We start from the raw sequence: 18,321 nt of genomic DNA, 5'->3' as shown, positions 1-18,321 counted from the left end.
GAGGGCTGTTGTGCCTCTGTCCCTCTGTGGCCTCAAGCTTTATCTGCTGTCAAGTAGTCTCCAAGTCCTCTGCAGCTGTGCCTATCTCTGTTGGGCACAGTCCAAGACGACGAGGACCTCCCTCCCTCTTTCTCTCTGTCTCTCTCTCTCTCTGAAAGCAGCAAGGCAGCACAGAAATATAAATGAACAAACTCCTTCTTTCCTCAGTATCCCGTAGAGCATCCTGACAAATTCCTCAAGTTTGGCATGACTCCCTCCAAAGGGGTGCTGTTCTACGGGCCTCCTGGCTGCGGGAAGACACTGCTGGCCAAAGCCATTGCCAACGAATGCCAGGCCAACTTCATCTCTATCAAGGGCCCAGAGTTGCTTACTATGTGGTTCGGAGAGTCGGAGGCCAACGTGCGCGAGATTTTTGATAAGGTGAGTGTCTGCAAACTCTGCCTCTTGAATGTCCTGGGGAGCTCCTCTTTGCAGAGGAGTCCTAGTGCAAGCCCCCTGTTTAATGGACAGGTGTCCGTTTCCACTGGTAGCATGTGAGACCCTCCTTAGCATCTCAGCAGCATGGCACGGGGGGGTGGCCAGTGTGCCTTCTAAGTTGAGTTGGTGTGAGCTAGCTCACAGTTTTTTCGCCTCCAGCTCACACATTTTTGACTTAGCTCAAGAAGGATGGCTCCAGAAGAGCAGACTCATTTATGCAGTAGCCAGATCACTCGCTCACAACTTTTAATGCCAGTAGCTCACAAAGTAGAATTTTTGCTCACAGGACTCCACGGTGTAGAGGGAGCATCGGTGGTGGCCATCCTGGCGGTCTCTTCATTGGAGATAATCATGGAGAGTCTGTCCAGTGACTTATAGCTAATTGCAGTTTCTGTAACCCAGTCCATGAACTGGCCTGACTTTTCAGTTGTTCAGGCTGCCTGTGCCCAGTTGCTCAAAGACCCTGGCCCCGTTCAGCTGTCACAAATCTGTTCTTGACCTGGCTGATAGCCATCTTTGTGTGTTCCCTTCCCCAACGCCATAGGCTTTGGAAACAAGGCGAACTGTTTTGTTTGGGGTTGAGTGATAAGCATCCCTTTTTAGCGACCGAGAGCCAGTCACGATGAGGAATACTCAAGATAACACCTCTCAACCAGGCATTGAGGTCCTTCAACAGCTTTAATGCTGAAAGTGTGCAGACATAGTAAGCCGGTTATGTGACAAGCAGGAGGAGTGGAGAGGGGTTTTTTGGTTTGTTGCCAGAATGCTTTTGATCAGTTGAAGATGGCAGCTAGTGAAGGCTTCTAAGTAAACTCAGTGGCCATGGGATAAGAGCACAAGTGCTCTTGTGGATTAAAAACTGGAACAGGAAACAGAGTGAGTATAAATGGGCAGTTTTCACAGTGAAAGGTGCTAAGCGGTGGGGGTACCACAGGGCTTGGTACTAAGTCTCGTGCTGTTTAACTTCTTCATTAATGATTTGGAGTTGGGAGTAAGCAGTGAAGTGGCTGAGTTTGCAGATGATACTAAATAGTTCAGGGTGGTGAGAACCAGGGAGGACGGTGAGGAGCTCCAGAGAGATCTGTTGAGGCTGGACAAATGGGCATCGGTGTGGCAAATTAGGTCTAACATGGGCAAGTGCAGAGTAATGCATATTCGAGCAAAAAAATCCCAACTATAAATACATGTTGATGGGGTCCGAACTGACGGTAACTGACCAGGAGGGAGATTTTGGAGTTGTGGTAGATAAGTCACCGAAAATGTCAACTCAGTGTGTGACTGCAATAAAAAAAAGCCAATGCTATGCTGGGGCTTATTAGGAAGGGGATTGAAAACAAATCAGCCAGTATCATAGTGCCCCTGTATAAATCTATGTTGTGGCCTCATTTGGACTATTGTGTACAGTTATGGTCACCACACCTCAAAAAATATTATAGATTTAGAAAAGGTGCAGAAAAAGGCAACTGAAATTATTAAAGGGATGGAACACTTTCCCTGTGAGGAAAGGCTGAAGAGACTCGGGCTCTTTAGCTTGGAGAAAAAAAATGATTGAGAGGTGACATGATAGAGATTTACAAGATGATGCCTGGGATAGAACAGGTAGAGAAAGAGGTACTTTTCTCCCTTTCTCACAATACAAGAACTCCTTGTGGGCACTCCATGAAATTGCTGAGCAGTAAGCTTAGAACAGATGAAAGGAAGCACTTCACTCAAAGGGTAATTGATTTGATTTGATTTATACCCCCCTCTTCAGTAGGCTCGGGGTGGCTAACAAGACCATAGGCGTTATGAAACAATAAAATAGTAAAAACAATTTAACAATTTTAAATCGTCATTAACACGTGGAATTGACTGCTACAAGAAGTGGTGACTAGACAGCTTCAAGAGGGGTTTGGATAAACATGGAGCAGAGGTCCATCTGTGGCTATTAGCCACAAGGTATCGATGGAATACTGTCTGGGGCACTGATGCTCTGTATTCTTGGTGCCTGGGGGGCAACAGTGGGAGGGCTTCTAGAGTTCTGGCCCCACTGGTGGACCTCTTGATGGTCCCTGGGTTTTGGCCACTGTGTGACACAGAGTGTTGGACTGGGTGGGCCACTGGCTTCTTTTATGTTCCTATCAAGGCTAGAGTTCCTTCTGTTGCATGATCAATGAGGCAGTTTTACCTTCAGTCCTTTTCCCAGTAACCTTCAGCTTGGAATCATCTTTCACCATGGCCACGTACTTCCATAGGCCAGTCAGTGCTATTTTAGGTCCTGTCAGCATATCAGGAGTCAATAATATAGTACTAATTGGTGTAAAAGTATTTGTGTTTTTGCTATTTTTCTACCAGTTTCACATTTGAACTTGTTTTGCTGCCTTTTTAGTGGCATGAAAATTTGACTCCCTTGAGTATCGTTTTCTCTTTGAGTGTATAAAGCTGTCTGTGAGTCACTACCCTGTCCTGCTATTTGTCTTGGATTCTGCTGTTGCCTAAGCAGTCTTCTGACTTGTACAATCTTCTTTCGACTTGTAGAGATGGATGCTGCCCCCTGTGGCAATGAAGTCTACAAGTAGCTTGAATTACATCTGAAACATACATGCGGGCAGGTTAATATGCCAGGGAGTGGCGTATAAGAGGCCTGATTCAAACAGCAGAACCTCTGTGGTCCTCTTGGGAGAGCAGCTTTAACACTGATATTTATTCATTTACATTTTTTATAGTCCACCTTTCTGGCTGAGACTCAGGGTGGATAAAGGAATCGGGAATGTTTTGTTGAGTTCTATTACCTTCATGGCTCTTTTCTGTGATGCTCTGGCAGGGGTGAGAAATTGTTTCCCTTATCATACGGTGAAGCATGTGCAGTTCCAGCTATTCCCTGCTTTTTCTATCTGAAGGGACGCAAAAAGGATTACCGTAGGGGGAAAGTGTAGTCACAGACAATAGAAAAATACTATTTAAATAAAACAAGCAAAATAACTAGGCTGTTATCTCAGGCTAGTCCTGGATTTAATGTGCAGATTGCCACAGGGCTGGAGGTGCGTTGATACCTGAAGAGCAAACAGAAGCTCAGCTTCAGATGTTAGCAGCTGGCAGCAGTGCTTACAGAGCCTCTGGGAATGGCCTTACTTTATCCCTGGAGACAGTTCTTTGGTTCCTCACATTTTTTGTTAGAGACTTGTATTGGGTGTCCTTTGGACTTTTCCATCACGCAGTGGCTTCTCACCCTGCTGTACAGAAGGCAAGTATGATCCATCAGCTTAGGCCTGGTCAGTGGACCGGTGGGAGTGTCAAGCAGCCTGCATGCCTGGCCTGCAGAAATTCCCAGATGGAGAGCTGCACGGAAGTCCCCTTTAGAGGGCGAGGCGTGGTGAAGCAGCCCTCCTGTGGCAGGGACTTCTCCCAAGGAGTTTGTCTCTGTGGTCAGAAATGCCTGCGGCCGCTTAGGATCCCTGGGAAAGGCTGCCTGATTGAGAGTCCTGCAAACTGAGCTGTCCCCTCCCTGCCCCCTTGCAGGCCCGCCAAGCAGCTCCCTGTGTGCTGTTCTTTGATGAGCTGGACTCCATTGCCAAGGCCCGCGGTGGGAACATTGGAGACGGTGGCGGTGCTGCGGACAGAGTCATCAACCAGATCCTGACAGAGATGGACGGCATGTCAACCAAGAAGAACGTCTTCATCATTGGTGCCACCAACCGGCCGGACATCATCGACCCCGCCATCCTGCGACCCGGGCGCTTGGACCAGCTGATCTACATCCCCCTGCCGGATGAGAAGTCCCGCGTGGCCATCCTCAAGGCCAACCTGCGGAAGTCACCCGTAGCAAAGGTAAGTATGGGCTGACATGGGTGTGCGTGTCGCTTCTGGGGAAATCCAGTGTGTGCGTGTGTGTGCGTGTGTGTGTGTTCAGACAAAAGCTTGCTCTAGGTCAGCAGTAAAACTTTGGGGGCCCCCCCCCCCCCCCGAGGCCCTAGCCATTTTTTGAGATGTGACTAGAAAAAAAAATCCCAGTTTTGGTAGTGGAGAGGGGGGTGGTTTTTTTCCACCAGGAGGATGCATTTTTCTTTATAGGCAGGGCGTTGCTGTGTGTGCGTACAACTCCTCAACCATGACTCTGTTTACTGCCAGTTGATGCTAACTTCGATGTAAAAGATTCTGCAAACTTGAAGCCATGGGGGAGAGAAACAGGGTTTTTTTCTGTTTCAGAAAAAAAATTGGGTTGAGGGGCTTAAATATATGCAGTACCCCACCAGCTCCAAACGTGTATTACTGTTTTTATCAAGTGCTTTATCAACAAACTGCATCATTTATAAATGAGCATGTAAAACTGATATTTGGGCCCTGCCCTGGATAGGTCAGGCCAGCCAGATCTCGGAAGCTAAGCAGGGCCAGCCCTGGCAAGTACTTGGAAGGCCGACCTCCAAAGAATACCAGGGCCAGGCCACAGAGGCAGGTCCTATCAAGCCACCTCTCTGCAACTGCCTAGCCCCACTCGGGGTCACCAGAAGGAAATTATAGCTTCCAGGCTCGCAAGCACACACACGTAATACTCACAAAAAATTGTACTATTCGGCATATTTTTATCATTTAAAAGTATGAAGGCCATGGTTTTCTACAAACAAAATGTTTCTTAGGAGTTTTTCCAGTGTTCCCGAAATTTCTGTTTTTTTCTGTTTTGAAAAACTGGGAGACAGGCAGAGAAGACAACACTTTCCTCCGAGGTTTTCCGTCTCCCCCCACCCCATTTACACTGTGTGCCGACTTCGCTCTATGTCCTCATCATACCTGAGAGGTCTGGCGTGTGTAGGGGAAATGTGGTTCTGGCTGCTGGGAGGTGGCAGAATAGACTCACTCCCAACCAAAATGCCAAAGGTGCCCTCCTGACAGCTTTAGTTTGCCACCCCCTGGAGCTCAAGCCTAGTGGCCCCTTAGCTGGAGCAGAGTTGAGTGCTGTTCACACGAAGAGACAGAAAAGATTCCTGGGACACTCTTGAGAGCCAGCATGGTGCAGTGGTTGAGAGCGGCGGACTCTTACCTGGAGAACCGGTTTCAATTCCACACTCTTCCTCCCCAGGATGCCTGCCGGGTGACCTTGGGCCAGTCCCGGTTCGCTCAGAACTCTCACAGCCCCCACCTACCTCACGAGGTGCCTGTTGTGGAGAAGGTGATTGTAAGGCACTTTGAGACTCCTTAAGATAGAGGAAGGTAAAGGTTCCCTTGCTCGAAAGCCAGTCGAATCCGACTTTAGGGTTGCGGTGCTCATCTCCGTTTCAAAGCCAAAGAGCCAGCGCTGTCCGAAGACGTTTCTGTGGTCATGTGGCCGGCATGACTAAACACCAAGGCGCACGGAACGCTGTTATCTTCCCACCGAAGTGGTCCCTATTTATCTACTTGCAATTTCTTGCTTTCGAACTGCTAGGTTGGCAGGAGCTAAAACTAGAGACAGGAGCTCACTCCGTCATGCGGCACACTCGGGTCTCGAACTGCTGAACTACTAACCTTCCACAGCATGCAGTTCAGCGTCTTAACCACTTGAGCCACCACAGCTCCTAAGATAGAGAAAAGCAGGGTATAAAAACCTACTGCTCTTCTTCTTGGAGGGGCTGTGGCTCAGTGGTAGAGCATCTGCTTGGCATGTAGAAGGTCCCAGGTTCAATCCCCGGCATCCCCAGCTAAAAGGCCTGACAGGAGGTGATGGGAAAGACCTTTCTCTGCCTGAGACCCTGGAGAACTGCTGCCAGTCTAAGTAGACGATACCGACTCTGATGGACCCCTGTGCGCAGCACCTTGAAGTTGTTCCTGGTTGTCAGCCGGCCTGGCAGGCTTGGCTGACAGATCTCTCAGAGGGCTGGTGAGCGGTAGGAAGGCCGAGGGGAGCCTCTTGCCGCTGTCAGGGGAGAGCATAAAGTTGCTTGTTCTGTCAGCTGGGGGAGGTGGTGTGATGCGGAGTTTCCCTTGTTTGCACAGGATGTGGACCTGGAGTTCCTGGCTAAAATGACCAATGGCTTCTCGGGAGCCGACCTCACAGAGATTTGCCAGCGCGCCTGCAAGCTGGCCATCCGGGAGGCGATTGAGAGCGAGATCAAGCGGGAGCGAGAGAGGCAGACCAACCCTTCGGCCATGGTGAGCGTTGTCGTCTGTGCAGAGCGGGTGGGCTGGACTGGTGGGCGTTGGGGCTTCTGGCTGCAGTGGGGCTCAGTGGTGAAAGGTGTGGTTTTGCCGGTCTAGGAAGTGGAGGAGGACGACCCGGTGCCCGAGATCCGGCGCGATCACTTTGAGGAGGCCATGCGCTTTGCCCGACGTTCGGTCAGCGACAACGATATCCGCAAATACGAGATGTTTGCACAGACCCTACAGCAGAGCCGGGGCTTTGGCAGCTTCAGGTAAGCAGGGGAGGCCTACCGGGTGGCTTTGATGAGCTCTTCCCAAGGGACCGTTTCTGCCCCGGCTGCAGCTGCTCTGTGATAAACACCTGCTTTAATTGTGCACTTGTGGAGAAAGGTCAGGGAAATCTTAACAAGCCGCGCTGCTCTGCCTTGCACAGCTGTTGTCTGTCCTGCACAGCACCAGTGATCTGTCAGGCACTGGGCACAGGCAAAGCATTCCTTGCTCCCCAGTCTTATAGTGAAGAGAAGAGATTGGATTTATACCCCACCCTTCACTACCCGAAGGAGCCTCAGAGCAGCTTACAGTCTCCTTTCCCTTCCCCTCCCCACAACAGACAGACACCCTGGGAGGTGGGTGGGGCTGAGAGAGCTCTGGCAGAAGCGGCTCTTTTTCAAGGACAGCTCTGAGAGAACTTGTGACTGGCCCAAGGTCACACCAGCAGCTGCATGTGGAGGAGGAGTGGGGAACCAAACCCAGCTCTCCCAGATTAGAGTTCACGCTCTGAGGCAATACACCAAAGTGGACAAAGCAGGGTGTGGTTGGCTAGGGAGGGGCACGAAGTGCTAGGGGTGAGCTGCCAGGATGCCACATTTGGTCACAGTCCTCCCTCTGCTTTGATATCTCTCTGCCCTTTTCCCCCACCTGTGCCGAGCACCGCTGGTGTGCGCTCTCACCCAGGCCTCTGTTGAGACGCCTCTCTTCTTCTTCTCTGGCTTTGTCTTCACAAGAGGGTGGGAGGCTGGTATGGCAGTGAGGCTGGGGGCCAGTTTAGCCTCCCCAGGTTTGTTTCTGCCCCTTCGAAGGGAGAGATGGTGGGCTCGGAGGCCTCTCAAGGCACATTCCTCACCCCCTGCTCTCTCTGGTGGGGCTGCGGTGCCATGCTTACTGGTGATGTCTAATTGCCCCTCTTCTCTCTGGGCTGCTCCTTGCTTGCAGATTCCCATCAGGTAACCAAGGGGGCGCCGGACCAAGCCAAGGGACAGGAGGCAGCGGCAGCGGGAACGTTTACAGTGAAGACAACGATGACGATCTCTATGGTTAAAGCACTGCCCCGGTGGACCAAACTCCAGAACAGGCCACGTTGTACAGGGCAATTCCAGTGGTCGGTGGACTCCCGGCTTCTTCATTCCTTGGTCAGACCCATGTAGCTGCGTGTCAGGCTCTGTCTGCTGCGAATACAAGGCGGTTGGTGGGTTGGTTGGTTGGTTGGTTTTGGAAGGCAGAGGAGAGGCAGTTAATGAGGAGGGGAACTGACTCAACTTCTGGGAAATTTCTGTTCTAGTTTATGGCAGAATCAGCAGCTTTAGCAACGGGTACAACAGTAGCCTGTAAAAAAAATAATTTAAAAACCCATAAAAATAAAAAAAATCCCATAACTTCAAGATGGTCTCACCTTCCTTCCTTCCAGTCCTCTCCTAGCAGACGCTGTCCTCCATCCTGACCTCTGGCAGGAACTGTCCCTCTGCACGTGCTCCAAGCACGGTGCTTGAGTCGCACAGAGCCTTCGAAGAGTTCCCGATTCCCTTCTTCCTCCAGCCCTGAACTGTACAAAAGGTCCTGTTGCTTTGGGGAGAAACAAGTTCTCCCTGTTGGTGGGAGGGAAATCCCAGCCCTGTTTACATGAGCATAATTTGAGAGATGTGCTCTCGCACGTCTGGCTAGAGAAAGAAAGGACAGATCAACTCCAGGTTTCTGAGTTGCATTGTGGTTGGCTGATCCTTATGCCCTCCAATGCTCCCTCTAAGCTATGGAGTCCTGTGAGCAAAAATTCTACTTTGTGAGCTACGGGCACTCAAGTTGTGAGCGAGCGATTTGGCTGCTGCATCAATTCGTTTGCTCTGGAGCCATCCCTTCCTGTGCTGAGACAAAAATGTGTGAGCTGGAGGCTAAAAAACTGTGAGCTAGCTCACACTAACTCAGCTTAGAGGAAACACTGATGCCTCCTAGCCCTCCTGAAGGGTAAACATAAGCTGCTAGTATTGTGCACACCCCTTCAAAATGAACGGCCTGGGGCTCCATTCCTATCTGTGCGGCACTATTTCTCCTTGACTGTCTGGATCAGTAATGCTGGCCACTTCTGTTCTTTGAAGCATTCAGAGCAATTCTGCATTAATCAGTCATCTCAGTCACCCTGTAGGTTAGGTATCTCCTGTTACAGATTGGGGGGAAGGGGTGGTGGAAGAAAGACTAGAGGATGTCCAGTGAGCCCCCAACAGAAAGGGGGCTTAGGCGAATGTGGCTCAGTGGTAGAGCATCTGCTTGGTGTGTGGAAGGTTCAGTCCCTGGCATGACCAGCTAAAAAAGGCTCAGACAACAGGTGATGTGAGACACAGGAGAGCTGTCGCCGGTTTGAGTAGACAGCACTGCCGTGATGCATCAAAGGTCTGATCCAGTATAGGGCAGCTTAAGAACATAAGAGAAGCCAATGCTGGATCAGACCAATGGCCCATCTAGTCCAGCACTCCACATCACACAGGGTACAAAAATACCAGGTGCCCTCAGGAGGTCCACCAGTGGGGCCAGAACTCCAGAAGCCCACCCACTGTTGCCCCCCCCCCCAAGCACCAAGAATAAAGAGCATCCCTTGCCCCAACCCAAGAGTCCCTACCCATACCTTGTGGCTAATAGCCACTGATGGACCTCTGCTCCATGTGTTTATCCAATTCCCCCTTGAAGCTGTCCATGCTTGTAGCCGCCACCACCTCCTGTGGCAGTGAATTCCACGTGTTCATCACTCTTTGGGTACTTCCTTTTGTCCGTTCTAATCCGACTGCTCAGCAATTTCACTGAGTGCCCACGAGTTCTTGTATTGTGAGAAAGGGAGAAAATTACCTCTTTCTCTACCTGCTCTATCCCATGCATAATCTTGTAAACCTCAATCATGCCACCCCTCAGCCGTCGTTTCTCCAAGCTTGACTCCTGTGCTAGTTCTCAAGTCACCAAGGAGAGTGAGACTTGGCTTCCGAGGTGCCCGAGTTCCCGGGGCTGCTGAAAAGTGCAGGATTCAGTTGGTTGAGAATCTCAGATTTCATTAAAAAAGGATTTCAGCCTCACAGCTGTGCAAAGGTACTGACAGCACATGGACACTCACAGTTACAAGTCAGGGGGAGGGCGCAGTAAAAATATGTGGTCCGTTCTCTGCCTAGCTAAATAGTGAAAAAAAATACTGAAGTATGAGAAATTATGCAAACAAGCTCAGTTGACATTTGTACAGGCTGTAGGATTTAGGCATAACGGATACCCCAGCGTGGCCATAGTCTCAGTCAAACAAGCAGCTGCCAACTGAATTCCATGCAGGGATCTTGCCCAGGGCCAACTGCACGCTGTTGCCGGAGAAGAAGAGGAGATTGGATTTATACCCCGTCCCTTCACTCGGAGTCTGAGAGCAGCTTATTACAGCCTCCTTCCCTTCCTCTCCCCACAACAAATACCCCGCGAGGTAGGTGGGGCTGAGAGAGCTCTTTCGAGAACTGCGGCTTGCCCAAGGTCACACCAGCAGCTGCATGTGGAGGAATGGGGAATCCAACCCGGCTTTCCCAGATTAGAGTCCGCGCCCTTAAGCAGTATACCAAACAGCCTGTGGGGGGGGGGGTGTCAAGGCTTGGCTGTTGTTAGTAATGGCGGGAGCACCTTGGCGTACTCGCTTTCTGAATGTACTAACTGCCGCTCTTGCTGAATGAACAGCAAACTTTACTCAGGAGCTATTGAAGTTCATGAGAGAAATGATTCACCAGGGACTTTGGTATAGAATTTGAATTTGTTCTGGGAGAGCTTGAATAGGAAAAGTTTCCAGTGGAGGGTGCCGCCCTTGAAGGATAAACTGCAGAGTTCAGAAACATACAACAAATGAACAGCATGGGAATCAGTGAGTCTTCAACTTCCGCACACAAAACCCTATTCTGAAGGTTGCTGGAATACTTAGAAAAGGCCTTTAATTTTTGCAGAATGCAATTTCGAAGCAGGAGCTGTTTGCAATTAAACAAGCCCTGTTTTGCACTGTCATTATCTTCTGGCTTAGGCTCCCCTTTCTGTGTTCCCCGTTTTTTGTCATTCAGTGGCTGAATTCCGCCTCCAGACCCATTATTATAACTTCATGAGCTCCCTTGTAATCTTCTAGGAACCGGGCTTGGTGTTTGTGTTTTTGTTTGTGTTTTGACAATGGTTCTTTCCCCGAAGAACTCCCAGAGTTGAACAGCTCGTGCCTCCTTCCTTCTTACTTGTGTTTCATAGGCCACACCGCAGCCTAGAATTACGGTAGAGAGATGGCCTCGGCTGTGAACGCCGGAACGGAGCTTGAAACATCATGAAACACAAGGGGGTTGGCTTCAAAGCAATGGCATCAGGCCACTTAACTGGGTGGCTCACCCGCACTTTGCAACTTCCCGTACACATTTCACGGCACATCAACGATCATGTCGCTCGTACAATTGCAGTGCAACTCATACAAAAGATGAAGAAATTACTTTCAAAAGTGCCTTCTGCGTACATTGCTCACGTGCTGTGACACTATCAACGTCGCTAATGTGCCATGAGGCTAGAATGAGGGCTGGTGTGGCTATTCCACCAGCCGTGGTCCTGCAGGATCCAGTGGCAGGTTCTCCCACCACGTAAGATGTCTGTGGTTGCTGTGGGGCAGCCGCGTTGGCTGTGTTTTCTAACCCCGCCAACTACAGCTGGGGGTGGGGGTCGTCATTTAGGGAGCCGAACCGCATAACCGGAGATGGCGCTGATACTGCCCTCTCGGCGGCTGGCCTGTCTCTGTGTGCCAACCTACCGTTTCCCCAATATCTGTCCTACATTGCCTGAACAGAAAGCACAGTGGGTGACTATATTCCAGAGCACATCAGTTGTGTTCCTTTTCTGTGGTGTGGCTGTGCTTTTGACATTGTATCCGTCTCGTACTGGTCATGTTAGGAAAAGCCTCGAAAGTTCAAAAAAAGGGTCAGGCGTCCCCTTCAAAAGGAAGAAAAGAAGGTCTTTGTTTTATTTTCTCTGGGCCGAGAACATAAGAATGTGCTGGATCAGACAACGGGCTCCCCGTCCTGTTTCAAACAGCCAGCCAACCAGTTGTCCTGGAGGGCCAACAAACAGGGCAGAGAGATTGACCGCCTCCCAGCACTGGAATCCAGAGGTTTGCTGCCTCTGTATATTGAAGCTCCTTCCTGTCACTACTGGCCGGTAGCCCTCAGTAAGACCTGTCCTGCGTGAACCTGAATAACCCCTTGTAAAAGCCCTCTATGTGTGAACGCCACACTTTGAATACTCAGTAAAGAAATGTTTCCTCCTGCCTGTCCAATTGCCCGTCCATTTCATTGAGTTCCTACTATTATAGAAGGAGCACTTTCTCCATCCCTGTGCATAATTTTATACCAAGTCCCCCCCTTAGCGAAACAGAAGAGTCCCAGACTCTTCGGCCTTTCCTCGTAGGGAAGTTGCTGCAACCCACACCACCCGGATGTGGTTGCCAACTGCATCCCCTTCACTGCTCCCTTGCAGGCCAAGGAAGAGAATGAAGAAGAAGAGGAGACTGGATTCATACCCCGCCCTTCACTACCTAGAGGTGTCTCAGAGCGGCTTACAAACTCCTTTCCTTTCCCCTCCCCACAACAGGCACCCTGTGAGGTGGGTGGGCCTGAGAGAGCTCTTGACAGAAACTGCTCTTTTTTAAGGACAGCTCTTATCAAAACTATGGCTTGCCCAAGGTCATCCAGCAGGTGTAAGTGGAGGAGTGGCGAATCAAACCCAGTTCTCCCAGATTAGAGTCCGCACACTTAACCACGACACCAAACTGGCTTTTTGATGGGGTATGAGCAGAGGGGATCTGGGGGGGGGGTGGGGGGGCAGGGTCAATCTGTAAGGTTTTAATAGCTCCCTGTAAGCCACCTGAGACGCCAAAAGAGGCAGGGTGCAGATGATGCTGTCTCTTTCTTGACAGTTGCCGATAACTTCCCTGGGCCAGAATTAGGCCACCTGGCCTGTGATTCCCTGGATTCACTTTATGCCCCTTCTCAAAAACAGTGCAGCGCTTGTGGCTACTTCCCAGTGAATTTAGCAGCACGATTAGATTTAAGTCCAGGAGCACCTTAAGAGACCCACGAGATTTCAGAGCCTGAGCTGCCAAGAGTCCAAGCCCCGGACATCAGATACCTCCAAGAGCTCTGGATCTCAAGAACGCCGCACACCCTGGAAATCTTGTTGGTCTCTAAAGATGGTACTGGGCTCCAGTCCAGGTGTCCGGCAGACCAAAACATCCTGCCCTCTGAAACAGCGACACAGGTGCCTATACTGGTTGTTTTAAAACATCGAGTTTCACACGTGAGTTCCTTTGGAGACCCTCAGGTGTAAACGGGGCAGGTAAAGCGTCTTGAAGCAGCAGGTGCGCACGGACGTGTCTTCTGATGAGACAGCCCCTGGGTCTGTGGAGCCCGGTCTTGCCTGTTCTCCTGGGAAGTGGCTCTCCAGGGTCTCGCAGGTCCCCTGACCCTTTTAACGTGAGATACCACCCTGCGAGCTCCTGCAGGTGTGCTGGCTACTGAGCCACAGCCTCTGATTAAAGGAGGGAAAAGGTGGCTACTTGGCTTGGGCAAAACACGGGTGGGGGGCACTGCCTCCTTCCTAAGCAGAGACGCACCTCCCCCCCCCCCCATGGAAGTCTGCATGATGGGGAAAAGGGTGCGGGTGGAAGCTGGCTGCTTCGTTCCTGCCCTGTCCTGTAAGCATCCAGCAGTCCTTGACTGTTCTCCGGTCTATCCAGCATGGAATTTTTATACTCCTCAAGGAGGCTCCTCTCCAGATTGATAAACCACCCAGGGCCCAACATCCACCAAACAGCTCCTGCTTCTAGCAGATCAAACCCACCTGTACCGATGAGTAACTCCTGATTAGTCTGCATTATAGTAGGGTGGGAAAGCTTTTCCCTGTGAGAAAAAGTAGTTTCTTTGGAGGCAGGGGGAAGTTAAGGCAAATGTGGACACAAGCTGCCAGTCATGGAGTCCTCTCTTCTCCCCTGATATCCTGACAACTATCTTTTCAAGAGTGCTTCAATTGGGGGGGGGGGGGGGACAGAAGTGCCTGGCACACCTGTGAAAGAGCCCCCTGAGCGGTCAGGCGGCATTCCCGGCCCCTGTGGAACTGTGTAGACTTTCAGGGCTATGCTCTTTCTCAGCAAGAAACAGCAGCCAACAGTGGGATTTTTAAGTTGCTGAGTTTTACAGTCTGGAGAAATCATAGAACCATAGAACGTTAGAGTTGGAAGGGACCTTGCAGGTCATCCAGTCCAACCCCCTGCACTCTGCAGGAGCACAGACGAAAGAGAGCCCTACAACATACCTGGAAGAAGAAGAAGAGATAGGATTTATCCCCCGCCCTTCACTACCCAAAGGTGTCTCAGAGCGGCTGACAAACTCCTTTCCCTTCCCCTCCCCACAACAGACACCCTGTGAGGTGGGTGGGGCTGAGAGAGCTCTTGACAGAAACTGCTCTTTTTCAAGGACAGCTGTGCCAGAGCTTGTGACTAACCCAAGGTCACATCAGCAGGTGCAAGTGGAGGAGTGGGGAATCAAACCGGGTTCTCCCAGATTAGAGTCCGCACACTTAACCACTACACCAACCTGGAAGATGGTCATCCAGCGAAGGAGCCTCCACCCCCTCCCGAGGCAGTCTGTTCCACTGCTCAACGACTCTTACCGTTAGGACGTTTCTCCTGATATTTAGCCGGCATCGACTCCCTTGTCATTTCCACCCATTAGACCTAGTCTTGCAATCCGGAGCAAGAGAGAATAGATCTGCTCCGTCTTCTACATTACAGCCCTTCAGATATTAGAAGACTGCCATCCTGTTCCCTCTAAGCCTTCTCTTTCCCAGGCTGAACAGACCCAACTCTTTCGGCCTTTCCTCGTAAGATGTGGATTCCAACCCTCTCACCATCCCCATTACCCTCTTCTGGACACGCTCAAGCTTGTCGACCTTCTTCCTCAAATGTGGTGCCCAAAACTGGACACAGGACTCCAGGTGAGGCCTGACCATAGCAGAACAGAGCGGAACAACCACCTCCCGTGATATGGACACAATGCTTCTGTGAATGCATCCTAAGATTGCCTTCGCTTTCTTCGCAGTCCCATCACACAAATAGGAACACCTAACTCAGAAGAACAAGCGACGGAGTCAAGCGTAAAAGCTCCACCATCTTTACTGAAAGGTTTCACAGGACATATAGGTGACCGGCATTCATTGTGGCTGCAATTCTTCTCCCTCCACCCTAGTTGTGCAGGAAAGGGGGCTTGTGATACAGGGTGAAGCCAAGTGCATCTACTCATGGGTGAGGGCCAGCTTCCCCTTCTTTCAGTGAGGCACTGAAGGAGTTAAGCAGCTCCTTCTAGTAGCGCCATGATACCTTCTCCAACCCATCCACCTCAGTTGTCCCTTTGCTGGTGCGCACGCGTGTTTGTGTGTGCACACGTTTGTGTCTTAGGCATAGGTGAAGTGTGCTTCACGGGGTGTGCAACCGCAGCCCAAGTTGGAGATGTCCAGCAGTCACGGGGATTCTCTTTTAACAGCCAGACATCCATCCCAAACGGAGAGGCAGGCAGGCAGCCGAGACGCTCCCGACACCCCACGCTACAGCCAGTACTGCTTGCTGCAGATGCCAGGCAGGTGATGCTGAAGCGGCGTGCTCTTCTTGTAGCTGGGGTCGTAGTAGTCCCACTCAAACCGCCCCGACTGCTGGGGATGCAGCAGGGGCACCGCGGGGCTCTCCTCGCTGTCAGAGGACAGGATCCGCAGGGAGACGCCTGCAAGACACAAGCAACGGGGAGGAGGGAATGAGACACGCCTCCTCCTAGCTGGCCAGGCCTCTCCGTCTGGTCACTCTGGCCTGAGGAGACCATCACCCCGAGGGAGGCACAAACAGTCAGGATGCAAGCTGGCGTAACCCGTGTCTTTGATTCCCCCAGGCCGGTCGGGGCACAAAAGGAGGAGGAGATTGGATTTATACCCCTTGCCCTTCACCACCCAGAGGAGTCTCAGAGCGGCTTGCAAACTCCTTTCCCTCCCCCTCCCCACAACAGACACCCTGTGAGGTTGGTGGGGCTGAGAGAGCTCTTTTGAGGCCTGCCCTTGAGAGAACAGCTCTGACAGAACTAGGGCTAGCCCAAGGTCATCCAGCCAGGTGCGAGTGGAGGAGTGGGGAAATCAAACCCGGTTCTCACAGATTAGAGTCCACGCTCCTAACCACTGCCCCAAACTGGCTCAGGGTTACCGGCAAGAACATGGCAGGGACTGCACCGTCTCCCTGGGCACTTACTTCCCCTACAGCAGGGGTCACCAAACATTTGGAGCCTGCGAGCACGTTTGGGATTCTGACACACAGCATGGTGGGCACAGCCCCAAAATGGCTGCCCCAGGAGGCGGAGCCAGTCACAAAATGGCTGCCCCCATTAAAAAATCTGCACAACCAATCAAATCTCCAGCAGTCAATCAGATGCCCCCTGGCCCCGCCCCCCCCCTAAAAACACGGGGCACCAAGGGAGGTGTCAGCAGGCGCCCCCCCCCCCGTCCTGCTCTTCTCTTGGGAGCTCCAGCCTGTTCTTTCCCCACCTTCCGGACCCCCTCCTCAGGTTCCCTCCAACTCACTCGCATCCTCCTTTGCAAGGAGGTCCCCAGAAGCCCCCCCCCCCACGGCCGCTCACTCACCGGCACTGGCTCCGAAGTCCGAGTCCAAGCCCGGCCCGTGTGAGGCCGTCAGGTTGGCGGAGCTGAGCTGGGTCCACGGGTCCCCCCGTCGGATGCTGCTGCCGTACTCAAAGGGCGACGGATGCAAGCGGGCGGGAAACGGCGGCCTGCCGCTGGGCACCTTCCTCTGTGTGCCGGTGTGCTGCCTGCCGGACGCGCTGCCAGGGTGGCCCTGCCACGGACGGGAGGGGATCCCACTGAGCCACGGCACGCCGTTTTGTGCTCACACACCAACCCGAGAGAGATCCGGTTAGTGAACCGATTCGCCCACTTCGAGAGAGGCAGCGAGCAGAACCCAGAGACAGCCGAAGGACCGCTCTGCCCGAGGGCTCTGGGAGTGGCTCCCTTCCGCCCCATTTCCCCACCTGGGGCTCTTGCCAGGGCTGCCGCCCTCCAATCATGACCAGGAGACCCTCTTAAGAAGACGGTAGGCAACATCTGAGGGAAACTCCCTTCTCAGAATCATCGAATGTTAGAGTTGGAAGGGACCTTGCAGGTCATCTCGTCCAACCCCCTCTGCACTCTGCAGGAGCAGAGCCGAAAGAGAGCCCTACAACATGCCAGAAAGATAGCCGTCCAACCTCCGCTTGAAAAGGTCCAGCGAAGGAGCCTCCACCCTGTCCTGAGGCAGACTGTTCCCCTGCTCAACCACTCTGACAGTTAGGAAGTCTCTCCTGATATTTAGCTGGTATGGACTCCCTTGTCATTTCCACCCATTAGATCTAGTCTTGCAGTCGGGAGCAAGAGAGAATAGATCCGCTCCATCTTCTACATGACGGACCTTCAGATATTGGAAGACTGCAATCCTGTCCCCTCTAAGCCTTCTCTTTCCCAGCCTAAACAGACCCAACTCTTTCAGCCTTTCCTCGTAAGACTTGGATTCCAACCCTCTCACCGTCCTGGTTGCCCTCTTCTGGACATGCTCAAGCTTGTCAACATCCTTCCTAAAATGTGGTGCCCCAAACTGGACACAGGACTCCAGGCGAGGCCTGACCATGGCAGCATAGAGCAGAACTACCACCTCCCATGATCTGGACACGAGGCTTCTGTTAATGCATCCTAAGACTGCATTAGCTTTCTTCACAGCCACATCGCACTGCAGGCTCATGTTTAGCTTGTGATCAACCAGAACACCCAGATCCCTTTCACATGTGCTGCTGTCAAGCCAAGTCCCTCCCATTCTATATCTGTGCTTTTGATTTTTTGTACCTAAGTGTAGGACTCTGCATTTCTCTCTATTGAAATTCGTTTTATTTGTAGTAGAAAAGAGCACAAGTCCAGGAGCACCTTCAAGACTAACTAAATGCTCCTGGTCCCGTGCTCTTCTCGACTGGTACAGACGGGCTAACATGGCTACTCCTGTCCTGATCTACAACTTACTGTAGAGAGAGGTCCGTTTCTGCTGAGCAAAGGCCAAGTCAGGAGTATGCAGCTCGATGCCGCTGGTTGCTCCCAGTTGGCGCTGGGCTAGAGCTCTGGGCTTCCCCCGGGAGTCACACCTTTGACTGAGCGCCTCTCTCGGGGGTGGCCGTGAACCCAGAAGACAGCGGTCAAGCCTCCCCTGAAGTTCTTAAGTACATCACAACAACCTCAGCGAAGGCGTCTTTGGCATGAGGACTTAAGAATTCTGCAAACACCCTTGTTCTTGGAAGCAGGGTTCTCTCTGTCGGGGATCTCCAGGGCAGCTACAGAAGCAAATCAGGGCAGGGGCCTTGGGGGGCTCAGAACCAACAAGCGTGAAGGTCTTCT

At 51.8% G+C, this 18,321-nt stretch overlaps 1 protein-coding gene across 1 annotated transcript in view; it reads left to right on the top strand.

The window, feature by feature from the left end:
• The window catches only part of VCP (valosin containing protein), a 28,617-nt gene extending 20,402 nt beyond the window's left edge, over positions 1-8,215 (top strand). The window contains exons 13-17 of the mRNA XM_015406814.1: positions 208-420; positions 3,976-4,284; positions 6,424-6,579; positions 6,685-6,839; positions 7,780-8,215. Coding sequence (XP_015262300.1) covers positions 208-420; positions 3,976-4,284; positions 6,424-6,579; positions 6,685-6,839; positions 7,780-7,885 — 939 coding nt within the window. The 3' untranslated portion in view covers positions 7,886-8,215. The remainder of the gene's footprint in view (positions 1-207; positions 421-3,975; positions 4,285-6,423; positions 6,580-6,684; positions 6,840-7,779) is intronic.
• The last annotated feature ends 10,106 nt before the right edge of the window (positions 8,216-18,321 follow it).

This window comes from Gekko japonicus, unplaced genomic scaffold, assembly GCF_001447785.1.
Source record: "Gekko japonicus isolate JY-2015 unplaced genomic scaffold, Gekko_japonicus_V1.1 scaffold765, whole genome shotgun sequence".
Lineage (NCBI taxonomy): Eukaryota > Metazoa > Chordata > Lepidosauria > Squamata > Gekkonidae > Gekko > Gekko japonicus.
This window is presented reverse-complemented; position numbering and strand designations above follow the sequence as displayed.